We start from the raw sequence: 13,320 nt of genomic DNA on the forward strand, positions 1-13,320 counted from the left end.
CAGAGGCGAAATGTGGGGTGGGGATATAATGTGGAGCCCAGAGGGAAATTAAGTCTCTGACCCCGCCTATCCTTCGCAAAGCATTGCTGGGAATATCATTGAACTTTCTAGGCGGGAAGGAGACGCGAAACTGAGAACCAGTCAAGGTCGCAAAGCCTGTCGGGAAAACGGCGGAAGGACCGTTTCTTCCGCACAGCCTCTTGGAACATGTAGTCCGTTATGAATAACGGCTCTTAGCCGGTGTTCCCCGTTTGTTTTCTCTCTCCCCGCCTCCCCAATTCTACTTCGGGCCACTCAGGAGAAGAAGAAAAAAGCGCGCTCTAAGCTGTCGCGTAGGCCTCCCGATTCGTGGGTTCTTCTGCGGATGTGAACAGCCGGGCGGGGAGGAGAGAAGCGCTCAGGCGGCTTCAGGGCTTCTCTTTTGGGTCCTTTCTCCTATCGGTCTAGAGGTTGCCGCGAGGGGGACTTGCGAGCGCGTGTGGAGGAGAGAGGAGCGCGTTTAGCTAGGCTGCAGCCGGGCAGCCGCGACGGATTAAGCGGGTCGTTCCGTGGGTCACTTCGGAGTCGCTCCCAGCTCGGCCCAGATATGTCCTACTGCAGGCAAGAAGGTACCGGGGACGCGGGAGGAAGGGGAGGTGGGGAACGGTCGGTCGGGCTCCTGGGCGCAGCCGAGCAGAGCCGGCAAACGGGTCTATGCCCCAGCTGGATCTTTAGAGAGCCCAATAGGAACGGTGGGCCGGGCGAAAGGAGCGTGGAGGCTGGCATGAGAGACGGCTGGGTGACTTTGAGCCGGTCATTCTCTCTCAGAAATGGTGTAGGGTCTCCCGCTTTTTTTGGGGGGGAGGTGGGTGTTGGACTAGATGACCTATAAGGTCCCTTCCAACTCTGATTATCTGTTAGCCCAACCCACCTCACAGGGTTGTTGTTAACGGGGGGAATAGGAGGAGGGAAAAGTATTACAGGTAGTCCACGACTTACAACGGTTCGTTAAAGTGACCAAGTTACAACAGCACTGAAAACAAGTGACTTGTGACTCTTTTTCCCACAGTGAACTACCTTTCCAGCATCCCCCTGATCCTGCGATCAAAATTCAGAGGCTTGGCAACAAGTTCATATTTATGACCGTCACTGTCTCCTGAAGTCACGCGGTCCTGTTTTGCGACCTTCTGACAAGGAAAGTGGATGGGGAAGCCAGATTCACTTGGTTGCTAACTGATCAACTGCAGTGATTCACTTAAGAACTCAGGCAAGAAAGGTCATTCACTTAACAAATGTCTCATTCAACCACCGAAATGTTGGGCTCAATTGTGATCGCAAGCTGAGGACTACCTGTATTACCTATATTACAGGTAGTCCTCAACTTATGACCCAAATTTCAGTTGCTAAGTGAAACATTTGTTAAGTGAATTTTGGTCCCCTTTACAACTTTTCTTGCCACAGTTGTTAAATGAATCCCTGCAATTGTTAAATTAGTAACACGATTGTTAACTGAATCTGGATTCCCCATGGACTTTGCTTATCAGAAACTTATCATAAAAGCTGATCGCATGAACATTATAATTGTCAGTTGCCATGTGTCTCAATTTTGACCCCGTGATCATGGGGAGTACAATGCTCGTAAGTATGAAAAAGTTATAAGTCACTTTTTTCAGTGCTGTTGTAACTGTGAACAGTCATTAAATGAACTGTTGAAAGTCTATGTCTACCAATATATATTATCACCACCTTGAATTGCCCCAGATAGATAAAATGTGTCCTTGACTTTAGTGACCGTTCAAAGTTACAATGGCACTGAAAAAAGTGACTTATGACCATTTTTCACAGTTATGACTTTTGCAACGTCCCCATGATCCAGGGGTAGAATGCTACCAGTTCTGCCCGGTTCTAAAGAACTGGTAGCTCTGAAGAGCAGCAGACACTGAACCCATTCTGTGTTTGCTGCTGTTTGGCCCACCCACCCATCCAGGATATTACCTGTCCTTTATTTCCTGCTTTTTCAACCTCAACTGCTTTGCATGGCACAGCTGAGGTTGAAAAAGCAGGGAAAAAGAGGCTTTTCGAATGCTGCGCACCTGTGCACAGTGCTTTTCCGCCGTCCGGGTGGCACAGCCTAAGGTTGTTTTACACATGTGTGCATGCGCACGCAAATGTAGTTACCGAACCAGTAGTAACACTAGTTGAATCCCGCCCCTGCCATGATCACATGATCAAAAATTCAGATGCTTGGCAACTGGCTCATGTTTATGATGGTTGCAGTGTCCCAAGATCATGTGATCACCTTTTGCAACCTTCTGACAAGCAAAGTCAATGGGGCAGCCAGATTCATTTAACAATCATGTTACTAATTCAACAACTGCAGTGATTCATTTAACAACTGATAAAGATCGTAAAATGGGGCAAAATTCACTTAACAAATATCTCATTTAACAACTGAAATTTTGAGCTCAATTGTGGTCGTAAATTGAGGACTACCTGTAATATTAATAAATAATCCACATCCTGTGAGGATACCCTTTTACATCATTGGAGAAAGAACACCTACCTATCCCAGGTCTTTGGGAAGGATTCTATAGGTGGATAAAACTAACCATTCCGGAGTTGCGCAGTGGTTAGAATGAAGTTCCGCAGGCTAATTCTGATGACTGCAAGCTGCCTGCAATTTGGCAGTTCAAATCTCACCAGGCTAAGGTTGACTCAGCCTTACATCCTTCCAGGGTGGGTAAAATGAGGCTGACTCTATAAATCGCTTAGAGAGAACTGTAAAGCACTGTGAAGCCATATATAAGCCTAACTGCTATTAATATTGCTATTCCAGTCTGAGTGACTGACTGCTACTCCAGTCTGAATTACTGATATATCAATTTTCTGGCCAGAAGAAAAATGAATGTAGGTGCTTCATTAGTACATTCCTGCAGCAGCAAGATTGTGAAGTTGGATCTGAATCATCATCTCCTAGAAATCATCTGGCTCTGCAGGTCCTGGCATTGTCTTCCTGCCTCCTTTTGGTGGTGGCACCATCTTCTTTCCTCCCACCAACCCTAGCATGTGTGTGAGAAAGAGATGGCTTTCACAGTCTGTGCACCTTATCTGCAAATAAAAAAAAAATCTAAATGACACTTGGGAAATAACTTCTATAGTGCAATCTCCTGCCTCAGGATGTGCAACTAGGGAAATTGGCAACAACACACATCTCTTTGAGGTAGATCATTCTCACCCTAAAGATAATCCTTAGAGTACAACCTCTCATTTAGCATTTGCTCTTGGCAATTACTGGTGTACTTCCTCCCACGTATACTAGTTGCAGCTATATCATTGACATTTGTGACCTTCCCTGCCAGTTTCTCACAAGCAAAATCAATGGGGAGACCGACAGAGTCACAAACCATTCCCATAATTGCTCCTGCAACTTATGTTTCTCCTGTAGAGCTCTACCATGGAGTATGACAACCCCTTCCCCCATTTGTGTGCACCAGCATGTCCATGCTTCCTAGCATTACTCTGCCATCCCCTCCGGCCTTCCTGCAGCCCTTACCAGCCCATCTGCATTCCTAGCACCTGTTTAGCCCCTGCCTGTATTCCTAGAGCCCACCCCCACACCCCGCCAGCCCACCCTTACTTGCGGCACCCCTTCCCCTGCCGTGACATCTACATACCCCCTGTGATTCTTCTCACTGAAGTGCCTGCACAATTCTGAGGATACAATGGCAACAGGCTTCTGGAATTGCTGTCGTTAAGTGATGTGGTCATATGATATCACTCTTGATTGTATTTCTTAGTGATAGTAATCCCAATCCCAAATTGCTATTATAACCTGAGGACTACCTATAAACATGCTCCTTATTTAAAAATAATAAGAACAAAAAAGATCATTTTAGTTGTCATTTATTTTCTTATTTATATTTATATAAATAATATATTTATCATATTATATATTTATCAAGTCTTGTAAGGTACTTGATGGCAAAAGAGATACTGTAACATGTAGAACTATTCAAATAAAGGGTGAAATTTAAAAAGTATTCCCAATAGAACCTTATATAGGAAAGGATACTAAGTGCTGGGCATACTCAACTCAGATCCAAGTCTGGTAGGAAGTGGTACCATCTTAGATAAAGGCTGAGAGTATATACTGACAATTATCCGACAAAGTAAACATATGCAGGAAAGAAAATTAAACTTAGCATGATTCTTTGCCATCTTTCTATTTTTTTTCTCTGGGGAGTAAACTAAATAATACAATCAATAAACTGGAGTAGATGTTAATTTAATTTAATGTCAAGATATACACGGCTTACATTGACGTATCTCCAGGGCCCAGTGTCATCTGCTAATGAACTTGTTCAGAAGCTTATGGTAGATCATACATTTACCTGCTCTTCTAATATTGTGTATGCTTTCCTCCTCCTCCCCCACCACCCAATTTTTAGGAAAGGACAGAATTATATTTGTGACCAAAGAAGACCATGAAACTCCAAGCAATGCTGAATTGGTGGCAGATGATCCCAATGATCCTTATGAAGATCATGGTCAGTGGAATGTAAATAACGTGTTTTGTGTCTCATTGAATAATGTTGAGATTTGCATTTGACTGCATTGCTTAGTGATGATAATCCAGGCAGTCCTCCTTGTGTATGTGTGGACACAGTGAGGTAAAGCAGAAAGGGCGCAGGATACATGTATGTATGTTTACAGTCACAGGGAAGCCAAGGAAAAAGGAACCATGATACATGTGTGTGATCACAAGGAGGCCAGGGAAAGAGCACAGAGTACATAGGTGCCATTGCAGGACAAAGAAAGTTGTAGTGTGTGTGAAGGATCACAAGGAGGCCAAGGAAAATAGATGTGGGAGTTCGTGCGAAGGAAAGAGGGCGCGCAAAGGAAGGCCTGTAGAAGTGACAGTTATCCATTGGTTTGGCTTGGGAAAGCCAGCAGGAAAGGTCACAGATGATTATGTGACTGCAGGATACTGCATCTAGTCATAAGTGGGATCTTTTTGCCAGGCCCTTGAATTGTATTCACGTGACCACAGGGCTACTGTAATAGCTGAATATAATACCAGCTGTAAGTCCCTTTGTTCAATACCATTGTCATTTCAAACAGTTATAATTCAAAGACTACATGTATTGCACATCTCATTGTAAAAAATAGCAGGCAATCATTTAAATCATCTTTTGAAACAAAGACATAATCTAAATAACTCTTGGCTATACAGAGTAATCTCTTTGGTATTTTAACTCTTCCATGTTTGATATGAATACAATAGAACCTCAGGTGACGACCGTAACCTGTTCTGAGAATTTGGTTGTCACTGGAAGTGCATGCACGTAAAAAAAAAGGTGCAACGTGGAAGGGCAAGTCACCGCAGCTGTGTTTGGTTGCCACTCAAGTACCTATTTGCGACCAGAGGTAAAAAATGTTGGTCGTGAACAGAAGCATTCGCGACCAGAGGTTCTACTGTATATGCAAATTGTGTGGATGATACTGAGTATATAGCAGTTTTCCTTAATTATGCTTGAGAAAGCATAATTTGCAACAAAATGACTTGCAGCCTATTGAGGTATAATAGTAACCTATGTTTCCATTTCATGAGAATGAGTTTTCACTTACATACCTTGTGTGCTAAGACTATTACCATTTGTTCCAATTTATTTACATTTTATTCAAAAAAGGAGTTCTGATTGTGGGTGAATCTAGAGGTATAAAATACATCTCATCCTCATTAACCTGGAATAAGATAGAAGTAGACACTTATAATGTATGGAGAATATTCATTATGACAAAGTTGGAGAGCCTCTGTATAGCAGTATTAAAAAAACATGCAGATTGTCATTTTGCATTTTCAAAGAAAAACAAAAACAGATTTTTTTATCAATTAAGAAATACATTTACTGTTTTTAATTAGTTATATTTAACATGTGTTTCTATATGATTGACATATTTCCTACAATCTAATGTGCAAAAGTCATTTTTGAATTGAGTTCATTCATAGTCGGGTGGCACACAAGTAATATTTGAAAATGTTAGTGAGAAATCTGTATTTCAGTCTTATCGCTAGAGGGCAACATTTTCTCACTCTTAAGAGTTCAAACATAGCTATGTTGGCTGTATTCTAGGTAAGATCCTGTTTGAGCCTTATTTCCTAGCATATACTTCAGTCACATGGATTTGGCTGGTAATGGACACTGTTTTATGTATTGTCCAGAGCTAAGCACCTTATATATTAAACTTATAAATAGATATAATGAAGGGTATACATTATTGAAAAGGATTATATAACATTCTTTGCTTTTGTAAATAGAATCAAGCCCCTGAATTAAATCAGATATTTCAAACTTTAAAAGCCTAGAAAGTATTTCATAGAAAAACACTGGATTCATTTGAATTAATACTGAACACCAGTTTTTCCTTGACTATATCTCTGAAGCTATGTAGCTCCTAGGGGGCAGTGCTCATCTCTTGCTTCTTAGCCGAGAGAGAGCCACAGTTGTCCAAATACACTTCCATGGTCATGGGGCCAACACAGGGATGGGATTCTACCAGTTCGCACCTATTCACTAGAACTGGTTGTTAACATTCTAAGCAGTTCAGAGAACCGGCTGTTAGAAGAAATTACTGGCCTAATCCTGTAAGGAAAGCAGGAAGGAAACATTCTGGTGTTGCTTACAAAAACTGCCTCTCCGTTAACCCTTATTACATTCTTGGCAGGACTAGACTTCCTATCTCAGGAACTTCTCTGAAGTTTTTTTCCCCTCCTTTGCTGGTACTTTGCTTGTGTGGAGTGACCATTCAAACTTACAATGGCACTGAAAAAAGTGACTTATGACCATTTTTCACACTTAGGACTGTTGCAGCATCCCCACAGTCATGAGAGGCCAGGCGAGGAGATGCATGCCTCAATGTGAGTGATGTTGAGTTGGCCAGGCCCAGCCAATATAACATGACCACCAAGCCATGTCCACCCAGTCACATGACCACCAAGCCATGCCCACCAACTAAGCCACACCCACAGAACCAGTTGTTAAAAATTTGAATCTCACCCCTGGGCCAACATGACTATATGCAGAAGCACATGGAATGCTATTAGCTTCCCACTGAAGTGATACTACTTTATCTACTTGCATTTGCATGCTTTCAAACTGCTAGACGGGCAGAAGCTGGGGCAAGTATGCTGTGCTCAGATCTTGAACCTGGGCTATCAGCTTTCCACCTGACAAACACAGTGTATTTGACAGCTGAAAACAGCTAAAAAGCAATATAAAAGCAGGTAAAAAACCAGTTAAGGGCTTGAGAAGAGGGGATTTCACAAGCCATCTCTCAGGTAGCCAGCCCTCTCATGGAACCCTCCAGGGATAGTTTAAAGCAATACAGGTAGTTCTTCCTTAATGACTCCTATGCCTTTTCGGGACATAGCTAATCTAAGTTTTATACAAACAATATTAGGATAGTGAAAAAGTCATTTTTTCTGTAATAACAAGGCATTTATAATGCATTTAATCCAACTCATGCTTAGCACCTTGACAGGCATAAAAAGGAGATGTTGTAAGAAAGATGAGCAAAACATTTTGAGCCCAAAATGGCCATTTTGAATGAAAAAAAAGATATGCACCGAGACTTTCATTTTGAGGTTGAAACAAAGGACTCCGTTTTATTTTGGTCCTAGACAAAGATTTGGGTGATTGTGTTTTGAGAGTTTTGCAGCTAAAAAAACAAACTTAAAATGGGATGTTCCAGTTTCGGTGTTTGAGTGTTTCAGGGTTGAAATAAAACATAGTCATGTTCCAGGAATTTTGCTTTAATGTGAGAACAAAACACTTCAAATTTTGTTTTGACAGAAGACAGTGGAGTCTGCTCAGACAGACAATATTTAAAGTGGGACTGTTTTGTTTGGAATTCTTAATAAAATACATTTCCTATTTTGTGCATGTGTAAGCTGTGGCATATTTTGCAGCAGAATATAAAACTTTTCAATAATTGTTTTTATTATACCACTCAATTTTATTTCCTGTGTTTGTAAATTTCTTTCATGCTTTCATTATTTTTGTGTTTTGTTATTTCTCATCCTGAGCTCTTATTTCTGAATCATTAATATTATCACATGAAACAGTATGTTTAAGTGCTGCCTACTAAATGAGGTTATTGCAAGGGCTGCTACGTCAGGAAGATACAATAAAATGATATAAGATACTAGCGAAGATGTTTAGTCAGAAGCATAATTTTAGTTATATAATTGGAAGCAGCCATTCTTAGAGCATGCTAGCCAATATACTTCAGAGCAAGACACTGAAAATGACTTTCAGCCTTGACGTGATTGAAGTTAACCTTGCACCCTTCTTGAGATGAAAAGAAATTGCTAGTCCCTTTCCCCCAGCTCTTAGACCTTAAGTGCCATCTGTATATTATAGCCAAAGGATGTGCAGAAATCCATCTTTCAGCTTTTCTAATTTCAGACAGGCTGTGTTGCTGGCCAGGAGCCAGGACTGAGCATTTAGAATGGATAGAAATGATCTCTGCTTTGTGACTCCTGCCACAGCTTCTAAAGGTTTGAAGTAAAATTGCTTATTGGCCATGAATACACATATAAACACAAAGAATGAATGAAACTTCCCTCCCAACCCTTCTATTCGCCTTTGTGAAAAGCAGGTCTGTCCAGAGGAAAAACAACATGAAAAGCTGAATGCAATTTTTTAAAGAAGCAATTCCTTGTTTCCAAATAGAAGTGCCAATTGACTTTATAGAAATGGAAACCAAATTAATCCTATAAATCTACTTGCAGCTGTGTGTCACAAGTGACTATAAGAACCCATTTTCAGCTTTCCTGGGGCATCATTGCTCTTCTGAACCATCTGGGTGTCCTCCCCCACCCCTTACTACATTAGAGAACCAAGTAGATTTTATGTTTGTTACCATTTGACTTGTTGAAATGGTAGCTGAGGAATGCTTTGGTTTGTACTCTATGAAAAACTAACTTAACATACCAATGTGAAGCTCACTCAGCAAGCCAAAACTAGTAATTATTTTTCCTATAGTTGTGATGTGCCTCTTCAATGGTCATACCTATAAAATATGTCAATTAGAAAAAATCTGTACAAAAATTAGAGGTTAGGAGTGATGGGTTTTATAATGGACTGAACTTTTGTTCATATAAGTTTTCTTTTTATCATACTAGAACAAACTAAGTTAAAACTTTTAAAACAAACTACAAAAATGAACAAAACTACTTACTGAAAGAAAGAAATATTTTTCCTTTCGTATATGTTAATATACAAATATTACTTGGAAAATGTTGCTATTACCTTCATGTAATCTTAATATTTAATATGGAAAATAGTTTATTTAAGTTAACAGACAATTGAAAGTACAATGAAAACAGAAAAAGAAATAAAGGAGCAAAAAGAAAAGTAATTTACAAGCTGTATTAAATTGAATAAACTTTTTGAAGTAATGTTAGGTTAGTACTGTAAGTTTTGTGTAAATTTAGCACTTCAAAATCATTATTAAAATCAAATGAGTATTCAATAATTAATAAATCATTCAGCATAATCAGTCTTAGTGGATAATTAATATCTAATGTGAGATAGTACCTTTTTGGTAACAAATTAGATAAGATCTAATAATTTAAATCTTTATATTAAGATCCCCCAATTCTTTCAAAAGCATAGACACAAGCAGGATGATATATTGGTAGAAATCTGTGGCTCCATAATACTGAATCCTTTAAAATATGTGTGTCACAGGCAGCCCTTGCTATTCATGGGAATTATTTTGTAGCCAAACAAAAGAATGGATAACAAAACAGCAAAAAAAAATGGATAGCATGGACAACAAAACTGCAAAAAAATGCTTTTTGCATATCATGTGCAAAAATCCATCTGCCATTCTGCATATGCATAAAGTACACAAAAAGCTTGCCAATAACAGCAGATATAATAAACAAATAATAAGGTTTGGTTTATATTTTTCAAGCACTATAAAAAAAAGGATAATAAGTGCCACTTGTCTGCTTCTATAGTTTGTCTGTGATATATTGGCAACCCTGGGGAGAAAAAAAAAAAGAACCAACTCAGGTTATATGCAGTAGTTTCCCTGACATAACCAACCAGTTTTTTCTATTTTGCCATTAAACCAAGAGTTGACTGCTCCTTCCCCCTAATGCTAAACTGGAGAGTTGTGTTTTCTGAATGAGCTTCATGTTCGTTCATGTTCCCCTTCCCTTTTTGGTACTGCCACAAAAGGAAACAAAAAGCTCTTGCTGTGTCCCTATGTCTGCACCTGAACATGATAATGATCATGATGTATGACATCATGTATCCTTATTTTGAAAATAAGCCAATTTCAAATTATGGTTTACAAAGCTAGCTTGTATATTATATACTGTATATTATTAATCTCCCAAAGATGCTTGTCCAAAAGGCAACTGGACTTTCTTTTCTTTAAAAATGTTTTGCTTCTCATCCAAGAAGTTTCTTCAGTTCTAATGGAATGGAAGGATTTATATTCTTTGCAGTCGTCTGGTTGTTAGTACTTGGAGGGTCATTAGCTCTCTGAGTATCACTGAGCCACTTGGAGGGTTATCTGTATCCCCAGAGTCACCTCAATCCGAATGCAAGAAAAGTGTGGAATCTTCTCACAATTAACAGTCCCAAGAAGGGTACACACCAGTTAAATCCTTCCCTTTCCCCTCCTCTCCAGTGAGTTAAAACTGAAGAAGCTTCTTGGATGAGAATCAAAATGTTTTCAAGGAAAAAGAAAAACGCCTTTGGAACAACTATGACCTGGACGATGGAGAATCTACATAGATATACTATTAACCAATTCCAGGTTCAAATAAACAATCAGAATGGATTGTTTTGAAACAATGTTTTTACATAACAGATATAACAAAATGGATAATTTTAAAAAAACTTTTAATATCTTCTTTACAGCATACCGATTGCCAAGGGGTGTGTGGCAGTAAAATATCTGAGTTTATGCATAAAGTGAAGAACTATTGTTTTTATACAAATATGATATGTGCAAACATTTCTATGAATTAAACAGATGTCTTTTCTCTTTCCTTTCCTCATTTTCTTCTTTTCTTTCCTTTTCTTTTCTTGCCATACACTTAAAAACAAAGTTGCTCTTATCTTTTGTTTTCCTATGTCACCACTAAGGTTTTTTAGGAAGATCGAAAATATGTTAATCACTAAATACGTTGATATAGAATTTATTACTTAGGCTGCTATAGACTATGAATCTTAATGATTTAGATCACTCATAATGCTCAGTAAAATGTAATTTGTTTGGTTCAGGGTATGATAAGCATGTCTGCAGAGAACAGTAGCTTATAAAAACTGAAATTAATAAACATTTCAATTCAGCCACTGTAATTAATTTTTGGCTTGACTTAACTGTATTGACTAAACTTTGACTCTGAATATAGTTAAAGAATCAATGTTGTGCTGTGCATGAACCCAGCCATTATGTCAGTCCCAATATAAAATAGTTTTGTAATTGACTACCTTTTTCCCCCTCTTCTTCTTAAGGTTTGATATTGCCTAATGGAGATATCAACTGGAATTGTCCATGCCTTGGTGGAATGGCTAGTGGTCCTTGTGGGGAACAATTCAAGTCAGCTTTTTCCTGCTTTCATTATAGCAAGGAAGAAATTAAGGGATCAGATTGTGTGGACCAGTTTCGCGCAATGCAAGAATGCATGCAGAAATACCCGGATCTTTATCCTCAAGAAAATGATGATGATGATGATGATGATAAAGAAGAAGATAATCAAAGCAAAGATTTAGAAGCTACTCCTTCAGCGGGCAAAGAAAAGGATGGGTCTAGCTAATGAATGAGCACGGAGGCTATGGTCTCCTTTCCATATTCAGAGACATTTAGACAAGCAGAGGATCTTCTCTCCTTTCTTTCCTTCCGCCCCACTGATCCCGCAAGGAATACACTTCTGTACACTGTATCATGTGAACTCACTCACTGTGAAGAAACAGCTTTAGCCCTATGGTTTTAACACAGAAATGTTGCAGTAGAGTCAGTATAGAAGAAATGTAGACACCACCAGTGCTTTATTACTTTTCTTCTCCAGTTATGTTCAGTCTATAGGTTGGCTTGAAGAACAGAGGTGGTTAATGCTGTTTTGGGAAAGCAAAATATCTTCAAGGTTTTATATGATGAAAATTAATACAAATTTCTCAGAACAACCAGAAAGATTCAGAAATCTGGGTAAAATTTTCTGTAAGTCAGCCTTATGTGCTTGATGGCACAGGAAGTTTGCATGTATAATTAATTTCTAATAATAGAAAATTAATGCTAGTATATTGATTTTCCATTTTAAAATAAATGTTGATCAGGCCTAGCCGTTACTGAGCAGTTAGAGAAAAAACATTGGTCACATTTAGGAACATTCTTAGCGTTCCTAACAATTCCTGTTTTGAGGGGTTTCCTTTGTTCAAACCCCTCTCCCAGCAGGTTGCTGATCCTAATAGACTTGCAATGTTACCTGGTGTAACAAACCTCTGCATAGGTATTGTGATTTGACTATATATTAAAAGTGAATTCCTTTTACCTTACACAGGCCCCTGTGTCTTTTGTTAATGCTAATGACTCTTCCCTGTGACAGGCTACCTTGATTTGTTCAACATGGGCAAACAGGCAGTCCTCACTTAATGACCAATCATTCAGCGACCATTTATAGTTACGATCAGTCTTTAAAATTGAGGCTACAGCACCACCACATGGTCACATGATCAAAATAGGGCATTTGATAACTAGCCCACATTTATGGCCAGACTATGCACTTCAAGTCCCCCCACCCACTTATCTCTACTTATCTCTGCCCTTTTGGCCACCCTGTACTTTACTGTCTGCTCCTGCTACCCCCCAAATGACATTTGCTGTCTTCTTCCCTGGACAAGGTAACAACTGTCAGTGCTGAGCAAGCCATCCGCACTGCTCCCTCGCCTCTCATGGTCTCTGTGCCCAGCTCTATCCTGCTGCTTCTTCCCCACGCTTGGCATGTTCCCTTCAACAGGTGAGGATCTGCTATGCACATCCCGGGTCTGCGCCCTCACCCAGGACATGGCTTCCAGGAGGAAAAGATGGTGAAGGTCAGCTGGGGGCAGCAAGGTACAAGTCATCCAAAAACTGGGCAGAGAGGGAGAGGTAGATAGACAAGTAGAGGGAGTTGAACCAGAGGCAAGTGCAGCAGTGGCAGAGCTCATCTGCCAAAGGGAGCTTGTCAGGCTTCTGCTGGAGATGACAGTTTGCACAGAGTAGAAGTTTGTGGTCCTTGTCTAATGACTGCAACTGGGTTAGGATTAGACTGCCGGA

At 39.8% G+C, this 13,320-nt stretch overlaps 1 protein-coding gene and 2 long non-coding RNA genes across 3 annotated transcripts in view; 2 read left to right on the forward strand and 1 right to left on the reverse strand.

The window, feature by feature from the left end:
- The window catches only part of LOC148126838 (uncharacterized), a 185,219-nt gene that overhangs the window by 41,531 nt on the left and 130,368 nt on the right, over positions 1–13,320 (reverse strand). The gene's annotated exons all lie outside the window — the stretch shown is intronic.
- Positions 1–13,320, forward strand: part of LOC148126839 (uncharacterized) — a 400,892-nt gene that overhangs the window by 15,487 nt on the left and 372,085 nt on the right. The gene's annotated exons all lie outside the window — the stretch shown is intronic.
- On the forward strand, positions 115–12,560 carry CHCHD4 (coiled-coil-helix-coiled-coil-helix domain containing 4). Its single transcript, XM_026723121.2, has 3 exons — positions 115–608; positions 4,428–4,526; positions 11,523–12,560. Exons 1-3 carry the CDS (start codon positions 587–589, stop codon positions 11,822–11,824), a joined length of 423 nt encoding a protein of 140 aa, XP_026578906.1. The 5' UTR covers positions 115–586; the 3' UTR covers positions 11,825–12,560.

The sequence above is a fragment of the Pseudonaja textilis genome, chromosome 2 (genome assembly GCF_049901715.1).
Source record: "Pseudonaja textilis isolate UNSWEBS1 chromosome 2, rPseTex1.2, whole genome shotgun sequence".
Classification (NCBI taxonomy): domain Eukaryota; kingdom Metazoa; phylum Chordata; class Lepidosauria; order Squamata; family Elapidae; genus Pseudonaja; species Pseudonaja textilis.

Coding starts and splice junctions, on each gene's coding strand:
- CHCHD4 (XM_026723121.2), top strand. CDS start 587: ATGTCCTACTGCAGGCAAGAAG. Junction 609..4,427: donor GTCCTACTGCAGGCAAGAAG/GTACCGGGGACG, acceptor CCCAATTTTTAG/GAAAGGACAGAATTATATTT. Junction 4,527..11,522: donor TGATCCTTATGAAGATCATG/GTCAGTGGAATG, acceptor CTTCTTCTTAAG/GTTTGATATTGCCTAATGGA.